Raw genomic sequence first — 14,776 nt, forward strand, 5'->3', positions numbered from 1 at the left:
GGTGGGGAAAGGGCAGAGGGCAAGAGCAAGGCTCCAGTGTGTCCTGAGAGGGACTGGCTATGGGCCCTCGGGCTGGGGGAGGTGTCCTAGCAGAAGGAGGGCAGGAGGGACAGAGGGAGGGAGGGAGGGAGGGACAGTTGTGGCACTGCCTGCTGCAGTCTTCCCCTGGCCTTTAGGGAGGATTTCCTCTGCATGGGAGTGAGAGACTCCCATTGGGCCATGGGCTGCTCCAGCTGCCCCTCCAGGGATGTTGCACAGGGCAGGGAAAGAGTGTGGAGAGTGACCAGGAGCCAGCCCAGAGTTCCCCAGGCCCCTGTGCAGCTTTGGCCATGTCCATTGACATCTGGCTCCCACAGCCTTACCCAACTGCCTTGCAGTGCCCATTTCTCAGAGGCAGAAGGGGATGCCAGCACACCCTGAAATATGTTCTCATCTGTGCTCCGTTCTAGATGAGGTTGATGGGAAGGCTCCTCCATTAGCTTGGCTGAATGAAGTTCTGAAGCCCTTGGAGCCTCCTGCAGGTGTGTTCCCACTGTCCCACCAAGGAGTAATTGCTGACAGCCTGCCAGGACAGGTGACAGAAGCTTCTCTGGCTGTTCAATTACAGCTGTGTCTGCAGGGAGAAATTTTCCTGCCCCTTTGCTGATTGCTCCACGCAAGCCCGGCTCCATTCGCAGGGGTGAGTAGTGTGTCCCTGCTGACCCCACAGGCTGTGCACTGGTTTTGTGGCATGCAGTCCTGGGAAATGGAACTACTTTCTGTTAAGGTCCTCCGAGAGGGAAGAACAAACCTAGAGGAGGGAAGGAATCGCTTGAGTCAAACAACATCCTGAAACAAATAGTGAAGAAACTGCACAAAGGGCATGGTGAGAGCATTTCCCTCAGCCTTCCCCTGGGACTCAGCAGCCAGGGGCTTTCCCTGCACATCTGAACACGCTGTGCGCGGAACAGTGGGAAGGAATCCATGGCAGCCTTGCGGCCCCACTGTTGCTTTCACACCTTGCAGGGCTGTTTCCCAGTCCCCAGCCTCTGCATTTGGCACCAGCTGACAGGGTGGCCAAACTGCATCATGGGCCATGCACATTCTGGGATCCCCTGCAATTTCCCAGTGTCTGAGCAGATCAGGAGGTGCAGCTGATTGCAAGGGTGTGCTACTCACAAGGGAGTGCTCTGGCCCAGTGACAAGAGCTTGGGACATTTCCTGATCCATATCAATGTCTTTGACAAGCCTGGCATCCTGAAGATGCCCCATCCCCAATGGGGAACAGCCCCACCTGATCCAGCTGTGCCTCTTCCTTTCTCCAGAGATGGAAGGAGAGGCTGTGCTAAAGGCTGAGTTTCCCGGAGGAACCAGTGGCTCATTGGCAGCCTCTGCTGCAGGAAGGGAGGCGATGCCAGGCACAGTCACTGGAGGTAATTGCTGTGTCTCTGGGCCTGAGCCCTGCTGAGGCTTGAGCTGCCCTCTCTGCTGCTTGGCAGTGCAGGCACAGCCCAGACAAGAGCGAAACAGCCCAGGGGAATTATCCTGAGCAGGCTCAGGGCACTCGGGTACTGAGCAGTCCTGCTGGGGTCCCTCTGTGGGAGACACATCCTGAAACCTGGGAGAGACTGCACAGGGAGCCCATGGTGGGGAAAGTGCAGAGGGCAGGAGCAAGGCTCCAGTGTGTCCTGTGAGCACCTGGCTACGTCCCCTGGGGCTCTGGGAAGTGTCCCAGCAGAAGGAGGGCAGGAGGGACAGAGGGAGGGAAAGACAGTTGTGGCACTGCCTGCTGCAGTCTACCCTTGGCCTTTAGGGAGGTTTTCCACTGTGGGAGGAAGAAAGCCCCCAGCGCCCTGGGCTGCTCCAGCTGCCCCTCCAGGGATGTTGCACAGGGCAGGGAAAGAGTGTGGAGAGTGACCAGGAGCCAGCCTAGAGCTCCCCAGGCCCCTGTGCAGCTTTGGTCATATCCATTTCCATCTGGTTCCCACAGCCTTACCCAACCCCCTTGCAGTACTCAGTTCCCTGAGGCAGAGGGGGACTCCAGCACACCATGGAAATGGTTCTGATCTGTGCTCCCTTCTAGATTGGGATCGCAAATTGGATTATTTGGAAGCCCTGCTGGAAAATGGCTTGAAGATCTTGGAGGATGTTGGAGGCAAGTTTTCAGTGTGCCTTTCCTGAGAGAATAACCTGAGTCAATGTGACAAGGGCTCACTCATGAGCCATTTCCCTTAACATCATCTTAAGTTTGAAGGAAACTGGAAGCCTTGCCCTGCTCCCTTCTGGAGCCCGGAGCGATCCCACAGGATCGCTGTCAGTGGGAGGAAGGAGCATTTGGCTGTCCATCTTCCTCCCATGTGCAATGCCAGTGTGTCCTTCCGTGTGCTCTGTGCAGCCAGGGAGAAGAGCAGAGAGGGAAGGGGCTGGGCCCAGGGCTGCGCCCCGGGGCCGAGCCTTGGGTGCAGCCTGAGGATCTCCTACAGCGCCACGGGAGCTCTTCTGTCCTGCCTTTCTTTGCAGCTGAACCTGTTGCTGTAGGTGGTGCAGCTTCCCAACCCATACCCAGTACTGACCCTCTGGGAGATGCTGAGGGTAGGTCAAGGCCTTTCCCCCTGGGAGAGCTGCCAGCTCAGAGCCCAAAGCTCGGCCAGGGGGGCATTGCTGCAGGTGCCAGGACAGAACCATGCACGTGTGTGCCCTCGCCCTGCACCATCCCCTCAGCGCTCCTGCAGCTCAGTGCTGCCCGTGCAGAACTGCAGAGATGACAGAAGCTCCTGTGGCTGTTGAGTTACAGGTGTGTCTGCAGAGAGGACTTCTCCAGCTCCTGGGCTGGATGCTGCGCACCAACAGACCTCCCGTCGCAGGGGTGAGTAGTGTGCCCCTGCTGACCCCACAGGCTGTGCACTGGTTTTGTGGGATCCATTCCTGGGAAATGGAACAACTTTCACTCTTTCTCTTAAGGTCCTCCAAAAGGAAAGACCCAAGATACTGCCGCCACAAAGTCTCATAAGTCAAATGAATTCCTGAGACAAACACAGAAGGAAGCACAGGGAGGACAAGGTGGGTACATTCCCCTCAGCCTTCTCTGGGACTCAGCAGCCGGGGGATTTCCCTGCACATCTGGACACGCCATGCCCGGCACAGCAGGAAGGGATCCATGGCAGCCTGGCTGTCCCGCTGCTGCTTTCACGGCCTGCAGGGCTGTTTCCCAGCCTGGCCTGGCTGCAGCTTCTCCCCAGCCGCTGCAGGAAGGCATTTGGCAGCAGCTGACAGGGAGCCCAAACTGCACCACGAGTTATGCACACCCTGAGATCCCCTGCAATTTCCCCGTGTCTGAGCAGATCAGGAGATGCAGCTGTTTGCACAAGGGAGTTCTCTGGCCCCCACAGCCTGGGCATTCTCCTGATCTTTACCTGTGACTTTGACAAGCATTGCCTCCGGAAGATGCCACCTCTCCAATGGGGAATGTTTCCATCTGATCCAGCTGTGCCTCTTCCTTTTTCAAGTGACAGACCAAACATCTCTGCAAAAGGAGGCACATCCCGGAGGAAGCAGTGGCTCAGTGGCAAGCTCTGCTGCAAGAAGGAAGGAGATGCCAGGCACGGGCACAGGCACAGGAGGTAACTGCTGTGCTGGGCTCAGCCGGGCTCAGCCCTCGGCGGGGCTGTGTGGCAGCAGCTCTTCCCCCAGGACCTGCCCTTGCACGGCCCAGCAGCAGCCAAAGCTGGAGGCGCCTCGGCTTCCAGGCCTCTGGAGCTCGTTCACAGCCCCGGGGAATCGGGACTCGCGCACCAACGCCCCTCCTGCTGCAGCTGCTCCCGGAGCTGGCCCTGAGTGCCCAGAGGCCCAAGGCACGGGAGCAGCCCCGAGAGGGAGCCCTGCTGTGAGCCCAGGGCCAGAGCCAGCCCTGGCTCCTGACTGGGCAGGGGCTGCACTGGCTCCTGACAGGGCCTGACTCTGTCCCCTGGGGCTGGGGGAGCTGTCCCAGGGCAGCGAGGCCCAGGGCTGCCAGGGGCTGCTCAGGGAAGGGTTTGGCCCATGTCCCTCAAAGCAGCGACTGCCCAAGCAGCTGCGCTGGCCCTGGGCTCTCCTCCCGGCCTGCTGGGCTTTGTTGGGTGGCACAGCCTGTGCCAAGGGGCGGCAAGGTGCCTGCAGGCCCCAGCTCTGGGGGAAACAGAGAACGTCCTGGCCGTATGCACCCTGCTGCCAGCTCAGCAGTGCAGCACAGCGCGGGCTCACGCTCCCCGTTGCTCCCACAGATGCAGCCAGCACCACAGCACCTGTTCCAGATTCCCAGAAGGGCATTGGAAGGGGTTTCTGTCATGGAACAGGCTACTGGCTAGGGTTAATGGCAGGCATGCTTCTTTTGGAGCTTGTCTTCATGTTGTGCTGCTTTAGAATCTGGTATTCCTGGAAGAGAAAACGGTGAGTGCTTTGTTGCTTTTCCCCTCAAACAGCTTATTTTGAAAGTCTCTTATAGACAGGAAAGGTTCCCAGAGAGGCTGCAGTGGAGTTGTGGCCAGTCTGTGGTTGCCCCAAGAACTCTGCTGAGGGTTTTGCTGCTGCTCAGTGCTTTCATTGGCCTCTTAATTGCTGGGCCTTGTCCTGGGGGGCCCGCTGGGGCTGCAGCCAGTGCTGGCTCCCACTGAGGCTGCCTGGCCAAGAGCAGCCCCAGGGGCACAGGGCAGAGGCCAGGCAAGGTGGGGAGGAGAAAGAGCAGGGACGAGATTGCCCTTGAAAGGCAGTCGCGCTCTGGGGCCCGCTCCTGGCCAGGGAGCCTGCCCAGAGCCGTCCCCTGCTCGCCGGGGCCTTGAGGGGCAGCTGTCCAGCTGGGCCAAGGTGTGCCAGCAGCTCCAGCCGGGCTGGGGAGCCTTGCCAGCTCTGGGCCCTGCTGTGCAGGAGGGTCCCAGTATGCCACTGGCAGCTGGGGCCTCAGGCTCTCCTCTCTTTCCACAGTCGCAGCTCTGGACAGGAGATGAAAGGCGGGGGCTTCCCCTCACACCCAGACTGCTTGTGGAGCACCTCCAGCAGTAATAAGGGCCTGGTCAGCCCTTTCTGGAGTTCCGCAAAGAGGACATCAGTAGATCTCTCTAAAAAGGAAATCTCCAAAGACCCTGTAGATCCCACTGCCACTTCCTCTCCCCATGGGTATCCCCAAGCTGCCTTCACCCATTTTTGATCTCCCTCTGTCCCGTCCCAGCCCATTCCCCAGTTCTTCTAAAGACCCCGGTACCAGCCCAGCACCCTCCAGCCCCAACTGAGACCAACATGGTCCCTCCTCTGCCCCTAAGCTCCCTGGCCCTGCCCCCTAAATGCTATTGAAGGTAACCCCCCGCCCCTGCCAGGGTAGGTGATGGCCCCCACTTCGGTTGCAATAAAGAGATGGAGCTGTCACCCCCGTGTCTGGGTGGTACCACCAGCAAAGCCCAGCCGGCACCAGCACTGGCTGAGCTCCATGCCCAGGAGCAGCCGTGGATGCCCACGGTGAGGGCAGGCAGGAGCCAGGCAGGGGCTGCTGTGAGCAGCGGCGGGGCCCCGAGGGGCTGGGGGAGCCCATGCTGAGCGTCCCTGGGCTGAGGGCACATTTCCTTCCGTGGGATCATCTGGGCCTGGAGCTCCTCCAGTGGCATGCCCAGGAAAAGAGGGAAGCCATCAAGAACATCTCCAGGGACACAGCCTGACCTGCAATGCCAGCAGGCAAAACAAAGCTCCTCCCTAATTAACACACACTTGATAGGACCTAATTGATGGGCCATCAGCAATCCAGGGTGCTGCACAGGGTCTGCTCCTCTGGGCGAGGGCCAGAAGGGAAGGGAAGGGCTGTGTGGCCTCGGGGCCTGATGGGGCTGATGAACAGCCCCAGAGGCACAACAAGCCAGCTGCAATCACACTTGATTTCCAGGTCAAAACACTTGGCCTAGCTGGCCTGGGCTTCCCCATAAGGCACGTGGGGGCTTTGGAGTCCCCCAAAGGGTGCACGAGGGACTAGGGTCCCTTGTGAGACACACAGGGATATTTTAGGTTCTCTCTGAGGCATGGAGGACTCTGGGGGTCCACTGTAAGTCATGCAAGGGATTTGGAATCCTGTGTGAGGCACGCAGGGGGCTTGGGATGTCTCCCACGGTGTGCAGGGTGCTGGGGGTCTCTGCTGGGGCCCGTGATGGGGTTTTGGGGTCTCATTTCAGATGTGGAGAGGGCTGCGGACTCTCATAAGCGTGCCGGTGCTTTGCGTCCCTCCTGCTGCAGGCAGTGGGGCTGGAGTCTCTTCTGAGGCACGCAGGGGCCGGAGCCCTCCCGGCTTCCCTGCTTGGCCCTCCCGGGCCCGTCCGGCTCGGGGCTGCCGCGGCCCAGGGGCAGCCGCCCTGCCGGGACGGCTGTGGCGAGGGGGCGAGGCGGAGCTGCCCCGCCGGGTCGCGCTGCACGGGCACGGCACGGGCGGTGCTGAGCGCCGGGCAGGCGGCACCCCGAGCCCAGGGGCCGCAGCCCCGGCCCTGCCTCCAGCGGAGCCGGGCACAGGCAGCCCCGCAGGCAGAGCGGCGGGACCGGGCACCGCTCAGCGCCCGAGGGGACGGAACCGATGCCACAGGAGCCTGGGGAGCCCTGAGCAGGGCCCTGGCGCTGCCCGCTCGGCTCTCCCGGGCCTGTGGCCATCCCAGGCACCAAGGGCTCGCTCTGTGTCGCGCTCTTCCTGCCCAGCGGGGCTCCGGCTGAGCGCCTGGCTCCTGCCACTGCCTTGGGAACGCTGAGGGGCATTCGGGGACGGAACTGAACTTGCCACGGAGAGAATTCATAGGAGACTTGTTTAGGCCTCTTGCAGACTTGTTTAGGCCCTCTTTAAGTTGACAAACAACTTAAAATCCCAGGCTGAATCGTGTGCTTTAACGTGTGGGGATTCCTTGAAGGCGCTTTGTAACTCCCCGTGGTGCCGGGCCGGGCCGTGTCCCAGCGAGCACCAACACCCAGGAGCTCCGATGCATGCAGCATGGCTGGCACCAGGGAAACGAGTCAACATCCCTACAGCTGCCTGCTCTGCCTGCAGGGCTGTCACGCAACAGCAATGTTCCAGCAAGAACAGGCATTTTTACATCCTCAGGACGATGTGCTCTTGTGGTCCTGGTTGATATAAATGGGCCTAGGAGACCTTGTGCTCCAACCAAACAGGCCTTTATTAAGAGATTTCAGCTTAAGGGGTAGGGGGCTCGGGGTTCGCGACGCCACCGCTGCTCCCTCGAGCCGGCGAATGGAGGAAGGGCCTCGATCCTGTCGGATACCGGCAGGGTCGGAAGTCTCCACCTTCTTTGGAACACGTCCGAGACTCGTCAATCGGCCCGCAGTCTTAGGAGGTGATCCTCTTTAGGCTTCTTCTAAGTTGCAGTGACCAGCCCGGAATGTTTTTATGCACTCTTCCTGCTACCAGGGACTGTCCCCGACCCATGGGCACCGGTAATTTGTAGTTCTGGGCTCGCTTTCTAGGGATAATCCAGATTTTAGTAATTCCGGAGATATGATAATTAATATGCACTCTCCGCGAGGCATCTTGGGAACCCGGAAACCTTCTCGGGGAGCAGCGGCAGGAGTACCCGACGCGAGGGAGAGGGTTTACAAGGATCTGGGTTTCAGAATACAGAAAGATAAAACAGGTAAGTCATAACTTCAACAACAACCCATCAGCTCTTAACATTATATAGAAAACAGATAAGTGTACAGTATTGAGAACAGCATTGCATAACCACTTTAACAAACTCTATCCATGACAACTCCCCCCTCTTTCTCTTTGACCGGGCTTCAGCCCGCGTCAACCAGCTGTATTTATTTCTCTTTCGTATAGCTTTCCCCATTTCTTATATCTGGCATACAGTTTTCTAGCCTCTTTCCTTCCCACATCTTCTAATTTCATGATCTTAGCGCTCTCTGTGGGAACCGAATGACTGGACTGGATTATTGATATAATCAATCGGGTTAAGCAGGGGATGATACAAGGAAGAAACAGTAATCCCGCTAGTCCCATTATCCCAATAACAGCCACTTTCTTCCACCATGCACCTTTCCATCCCCAGAAGTTATCCCACCAATCTGTTTCTAAGAGAGAGGACCATTCCTGCGTTCCTACATGCGCAATCTTCCTTATTTCCTGTGATATGTTCCTGATTACCTCACTTCGGTCATTGATTTCTAAACAGCATTCTGTGGTGTTAAACTTGCCACAGATCCCTCCTTCATCTGCCAGGAGGTAGTCTACCGCTAATCTTATCTGGTAGACTACTGTTCGAGTCTGAGATAACTGCTCACTGACATAGTCGAAGGCTAAAGCTGTTCTGTTAGACACTGTTTCTAGGACTGCTTGCAACCTGATGATTCTATTTAACATATATATCGGAGTCCGGTAGCCCCATGATCCATCTTGGGCCCAGGTGGCCGGCCCATAGGTCTTTATAATCTCATCTGGGGTCCACACTTGCCCTTTCCACTTTTGGGTGTCCCCGATATCAATCAAACTCCTCTTTCTCTTTCGATTTAGTTTCCTCAGATCGTCATAAACAGGAACCCCTAGATCTCGACCCGCTCCCTTGGGTAGTAGAAAGAAGCTAGGTTTTATGGCCCCTACTGTACAACTCCCCTTCCAATCTCCGGGAAGGTGGGTGTATGCCGCCCTCCCACAAATCCAAAATAAACCTTCTGGGGCTTCCCAAAACTCCTCCTTAACCTCATGAGGGAGATCCCAAAATTTAGCTATAGATCCTACTCCCTTAAAAGGATTTGCTCTCTCCTCTGCACATTCATAAAGGTTGCTTCTCTCATTGTAAATGCATCCCCTCTCCTTTTTATTTCTTGTCCAGTATCTATTTGGTTCTTGGAGTACCCACCGAGTGAAGAAGGGGATCCCCTTGGTAATCAGATACCTCTTACAAGCCAATTTTCCTACAGGGGTATGGAATTTTTCTCCAGTTCTCAAGATACATTCCTCCCTGATAACTTCTGCTTTCAACTCCCACTTCTCTTTCCTTCTCTTTTCCAACTTACTCCGACCCCCTTCCACTTGCTGTACCTCTAATACTTCTTTAGGTCCCAAACTCACCCCTTCCCATGGCCACACGTCTGTCATTCGTGTACCCCCACAAATCCAACAGTCTGTTACGTTCAATTCTTTACTAATTCTCTCCATCAGGTCTATAAATAGGTTCTTCCCTCCCAGGCTTCCCCAGTCTTTATTTCCAGTCTCCATCTCAACTCTCTTTTCCTTTATCATATCTATTCCACTTGATACTCCTTCTTCTTTCTTTTCAAAGCATAACCAAGTATCTTTCATAGGGCAGTTCCCTAGGAGTCTCTGCCTAAAAGAGGCAATGTTTCTAGTCATCCAATAAGTTTTTCCTCCCTCCCGGCATACATCCAATTGGGAGCTATTATAGCATACGGGGCTCAGGTTGGTATGCACCCGAACTAGAGATTCCACGTTCTCTCCATCGTATATGGGGTGATAGCATTTTACGCAGGGGTCTACTTCTTTTCCCCCTACAAGACTCAGAATCATAATGACTGCTATCACAACCCCTCTCAGAGAGAGAACTCTCGCTCTCCGGAGTCCGGCAGGAGCCTTTCTTTCTCTTCTGGCCTCCCCCGGTCTTGCCTCCTCTGAGCCGCCTCCTCTTTGTCTCAGGGTGCCCATTTTCCTGGCCCCATTCTGCACCCTCCCTTTATCCTAAATTTCCCTCTCTAAAGGGGATCTCTGCCCGATGGAAGATAACGATACTACGTAACCGTGTAAGTATAACTCATCAAAAGAACTCTTACAGAACTGGTATAACTTTCTGCTAGGTTAACAATCCAGGGAACAGTCTGATACCAAGGTTAGTTTTTGGGAACTTTCCTCAGTTTTATGTTCAGATCCTGGATCGGTGTAGCTGTCCAGGCTGCAGAGGTGTCTGTGGGAGTGTTGGGATCTCAGTCTCCTCTCGGTGGTGCCACAGGTCCTTTCACTCTGTTAATATGGGTCCACCCCTTTTCCTGTGTCCGGACCGCTGTATGGGTGGTTAACAGCACTTGGTATGGCCCTTCAAACCGGGGTGTAAGGGGAGTATGTGTCCAGGTTCTTATTAGGACCCAATCTCCGGGGTTAATATTGTGCACATTCACCTCCAGAGGGGGAGTTTGGGGAAGATACCCTCGTTTCCGGAGTTTTCCAAGGGTCTCCACTATTGTTCTCAGATATTGTTGGGTGACCTCTTCCCCTTCTACGTACTGTCCCGTACTATACGGAGAAATGAGGAATGGTAAACCAAACAGCATTTCATATGGAGACACTCCCACATCCGCCCTGGGCCTCGTTCTTATTCTTAGCAGTGCAAGGGGTAGGCATTTTACCCAATCCATCTTCGTCTCTAACATTAATTTAGTAATAGTGGTCTTTATACTTCGGTTCATTCTTTCAACTCGCCCCGAACTTTGGGGGTGCCATGGGGTGTGCAACCTCCAATGGACCCCTAAGGCTCTTATAGTGTCCTGCAAAACCCTGGCTGTAAAATGGGGGCCCCGGTCCGAGTCTATGGTATTTATTATCCCGTACCTGGGAATAATCTCTTCTAATAATATTTTTACCACCGTTCCCGATGTCTCATTTCGGGTGGGGAATGCCTCCGGCCAGTGGGTCAGGTGGTCTACTATTACTAGCAAGTGTTTGAACCCTCTTGCCAGTGGCATATCTGTGAAATCAATTTGGATTCTCTGGAACGGTCTTTCTGCCAGTTTTCCCCCACCCGGCAAAGGTTTCCTCATGACTTTTTGATCTACTCGTTGGCATATCACACACCCTTTCGTCACCGCTTTGGCGATGTCATACACCCCTGCACACACATATTCTCTTAAAAAGTGGTCGCAGAGCCCTTGCACCCCCCAATGGGTGAGGCGGTGTAATTCAGTTATGATGTTTCTCGCTAGAGCTTTGCATAAAAACTTCCTCCCATCCGGGAGTTTCCATTCCCCTCTAGAATTTTGCTGAAGCTCTAGTTCTTGGATAGCCTTTTTATCTTGGTCATCCAAGAACACCATCCCTCCCACTTTGGGGCTTCCCTCCTCATCTGTAGGGGTTCCCTTTAATGTAAAGATTCCCCCTAATTCTTCTTGGGCTTGGGCGGCTTCTTTAGCCGCTGTGTCTGCTGCTCGATTTCCCCTAGCGACTAATGTGTCTCCCTTCTGGTGACCCCTCACATGTACGATGGCAACTTCCTCTGGTAGTAACAAGGCTTCTAAGATCTCCTTTATCAGTTCCCGGTGTGCTAAATCCTTTCCTTTTGAGTTTAGATAACCCCTCTCTTCCCAGATTTTTCCAAACGTATGTGCCACCCCGAAAGCATACCTCGAATCTGTGTATATTGTCCCACTCTTATGCTCAAGCAGTTCTAACCCTCGTTTCAATGCGTACAGTTCACACACCTGAGCGGACCATGATGCTGGCAATTTTCTCTTCTCTACTACTTCCATATTCCCATCCTCTGCCACTTTCATCACCGCATACCCCGACTTCCTTTTTCCCTCTATTACCCTAGACGACCCGTCGCAGAAATAAGCATCACTGTGATTTAAGGGTGTTTCCTTTACATCCATCCTCACCTTCGTCTGTAAACTTACGGCCTCTATGCACAGGTGTTCTATATCTGGGGCTGGCTCCCCGGATAAAAACTGGGCCGGATTCACCAATTTCGCTGTTACCAATTCTAAGTTATCTGCCTCCATGAGCATGATCTCATATTTTAACATTCGTGAATCCGAGAGCCATTTATGTGCCCCTTGGGAGAGTATCGCTTTTATATCGTGAGGGGTATGCATTTTTATCTTCCCATGGAATGCCAGTTTCTTGGCTTCCTCTCCCAAGATTGCTGCCGCCGCTACCGCCTGCAAGCAGGTTGGCCAGCCTCTGGCTACTGGGTCTAAAATTTTTGATAGATATGCCACAGGCTTCTTACATCCTGCCCATTCTTGTGCTAATACTCCATAGGCGACCCCCTCATCTGCATTGATGAACAGGTGAAATTCCCTTTCCAAGTCGGGTAACCCTAAGACAGGAGCGGTGACCAATGCGTTTTTCAACTCGACTAGCCTCTCATCGTCTTCCTGTGTCCACCCTACCGAATCTGGAAGCACTCGTTTTTCATACAGAAATTTAACTCTCTGGGTATAATTTTCTATCCAAAATTTGCAGTATCCAAATAGGCCTATGATTTTACGGACATCTCTTTTGGTCTTTGGGGCCGAAATGTTAACTATACCCGAGATCCTCTCTGGTGTCAATCGTTTATATCCTGGTCCAATTATATGTCCGAGATATGTCACCTGCTGCTCAACAAATTGAAGTTTATCCTTTGATGCTTTCAGTCCAATAGTTCCTAAATAATTTAACAGTTTCAAACTAGTGCTTCGGACAGATTCCTCGTCCTTCCCCGAGACCAAGATGTCATCTACGTACTGTAATATCTGTACGTCTCCCTCTGGGGTGAAGGTCTCTAGTACCTTTTCTAATACCTGCCCAAATAGATTGGGTGATTCACAGTATCCTTGGGGCAGCCTGGTCCACCTTAGCTGCATGCGTCGATTCCCGTCTGGGCTTTCCCAGTGAAATGCAAACCAATCTCGGCTCCCTTCTGCCAAAGGGCAGGCCCAGAATGCATCTTTCAGACCAATTGTGGTAAACCAGGCATGGTTAGGAGGAATTCTGCTTAATAAAGTATAGGGATCCGTGACCGTGGGGTGTTTGGCCACAGTTCTCTTATTTACTTCCCGGAGATCTTGTACTAGGCGGTACTTTCCTCCAACCTTCTTTACTGCCAATACGGGAGTATTGTGGGGGGACATGCATACCTCTAGGACTCCCTCCTTCATTAATGACTGGATGATTGGTTCTAGTCCCTTCCGACTTTCTGCTGACAAAGGATATTGCTTAACCTGTATGGGTGGTCCCTCAGTAATTTCTACCTCCAAAGGGGGAATGTCTAGCCTCCCGTACTTTCCTGGTTCCGCCCATACTCTGGGATCAATATCCCTTGAGTCTGTCTCGGTCAGCCGCAACATCTTCACTACCATCCTTCCCTCTTGGGGTATCACTCCCAATCCCAGCTGTACTTGTAGGTCTCACCCCAGTAAGTTGGTGTCTAGGTCAGGCAAGTAAACTAAATCCACTTGTCCAGTCCGAGAGTTTCCACTCACTAACACCCCCTCTAATACTGTCGCAAAGAAAGGCTTCCCTTCTGCTCCCACAATCTCGCACTTCTTTTCTCCCGCCTCTACACCCGATGGAATTATATTGATGCTTGATCTATCTGCACCAGTATCTATTAGAAATTCTAATTCTTGGTGTTGGGGACCTACCTCTAAAGTTATCAAGGGCTCTAATTGATGGAATACATGGTCCCCTAGAACAAAGAGCCCCCGACACCCCTAATCCTCCCCCCGCAGGATTTTTTCCAAGGTTTCTTGTTCCCGCATGATGGCCTCGTTCCTAGAAGCCTTCGGGCAATTTCTCTTGAAATGGCCTACCTCATCACAATAGAAGCACCTTGCCCCTTTGGTCCTTCTCATTTTTTGCTTCCTCTGGGGAGTTGGGATATCCCTGTTTGGTCTTTCCGCATAACCAGAGGCTACACCACTTTTCGGTCTAACTGCTGCTCCTTTTTCCGATTCCAGGCTCTCTCTTGCAATGGCCACCATTACTCTCGCCTTACTCTTTGCCTTCTCTTCCTCTCTTCTTAAATACACCTTTAAAGCCTCCTTCAATAATTCATTCATATCCCTCTCTTGCCAATCGTCCATCTTTTCTAATTTCCTACGGATATCTGGCCATGCTTTCGATACGAACTGTACTTTTAACAACACCTGCCCTTCCTGGCTCTCAGGGTCTATGTTGGAATACTGTTGAAAATTCCTTTTCAACCTCCCCAGCCAGGCGGCAGGGGTCTCCTCTTTATCCTGGCAGCAGTCGAAGGCCAATTTGGAATTAGTCCCCTTCGGTACCGCTTCTTTCATTCCTCTTATAATCAATGTTCTATACTCTTCCATATCCCTTCTCCCCTGGGGCCGGTTAGGGTTCCACCCTGGGTCCGCTAAAGGTAACTTACGCTCCCCAGGGACCCCTGCCTGATTCTCTCTCTCCCATATCCTTATGGCTGCTGCTCGAACCAATCGGACCTCCTCTGGGCTAAACAATATTTTCAAGATCGAGTTAAGCTCCCCCCAAGTGTAGATGTTAGGTCCTAAAAATTGGTCCACCTGCTGTGAGACTCCCACAGGGTCCTCTATCAAATTGTTCATCTCCTTTTTAAATCCTCTCACCTCCGAGGAAGTGAGGGGATCATTAACATATCCTACTCCACCCGCCATTCCTCCCATGGGTACTTCCCTCAATGGAAACAACCGGCTAGCCTGTCCAACCCTAGAGCGTGTATTCCGATATGGTCCATCCTCCCCACCCATTTCTATACTTTCTATCCGTGGGGTTTCCACTTCAACCTGGTCTTCCACTTGATGGGGGTTTCCTTCCCCCTGAGGTGGGGGCCTAGGAACTACTCCTGGCGCGGGTGAACTAAATAGGGGAGTGGCAATATTCGCTAAGGGATGTTCTAAGTGTTCCTTCTGTTCTGTAATTCCCGGGGAGAGGTTAGTAACAGGGTTATGTGGAAGACTACTGAGTCGGCGTGTGGCAGACGTGTTAGGGGTACGTACCTGGGGAATAGGGGTCGCAGGATTGAGGGGTAATAAAATTGGGTTGAGGGGTTCTGGAGGAAGAGGAGAGGGTACGGGGACAGAAGTC

At 53.8% G+C, this 14,776-nt stretch overlaps 1 protein-coding gene and 1 long non-coding RNA gene across 14 annotated transcripts in view; both read left to right on the forward strand.

The window, feature by feature from the left end:
* Positions 1–248: 248 nt before the first annotated feature.
* The window catches only part of LOC128794028 (uncharacterized), a 64,489-nt gene continuing 49,961 nt past the window's right edge, over positions 249–14,776 (forward strand). For 7 of the 13 annotated variants that reach the window (XM_053953603.1, XM_053953606.1, XM_053953597.1 and 4 more), the window contains exons 1-5: positions 249–521; positions 608–679; positions 767–865; positions 1,305–1,412; positions 2,063–2,134. In XM_053953603.1, coding sequence (XP_053809578.1) covers positions 404–521; positions 608–679; positions 767–865; positions 1,305–1,412; positions 2,063–2,134 — 469 coding nt within the window. In that variant the 5' untranslated portion in view covers positions 249–403. The remainder of the gene's footprint in view (positions 522–607; positions 680–766; positions 866–1,304; positions 1,413–2,062; positions 2,135–14,776) is intronic. The other 6 variants (XM_053953592.1, XM_053953595.1, XM_053953594.1 and 3 more) reach the window with 3 other exon arrangements.
* On the forward strand, positions 4,315–5,373 carry LOC128794031 (uncharacterized). The gene is made up of 2 exons (XR_008432967.1): positions 4,315–4,404; positions 4,936–5,373. It is a non-coding gene; the product is annotated as an uncharacterized LOC128794031 (long non-coding RNA).

This window comes from Vidua chalybeata, chromosome 12, assembly GCF_026979565.1.
Source record: "Vidua chalybeata isolate OUT-0048 chromosome 12, bVidCha1 merged haplotype, whole genome shotgun sequence".
Lineage (NCBI taxonomy): Eukaryota > Metazoa > Chordata > Aves > Passeriformes > Viduidae > Vidua > Vidua chalybeata.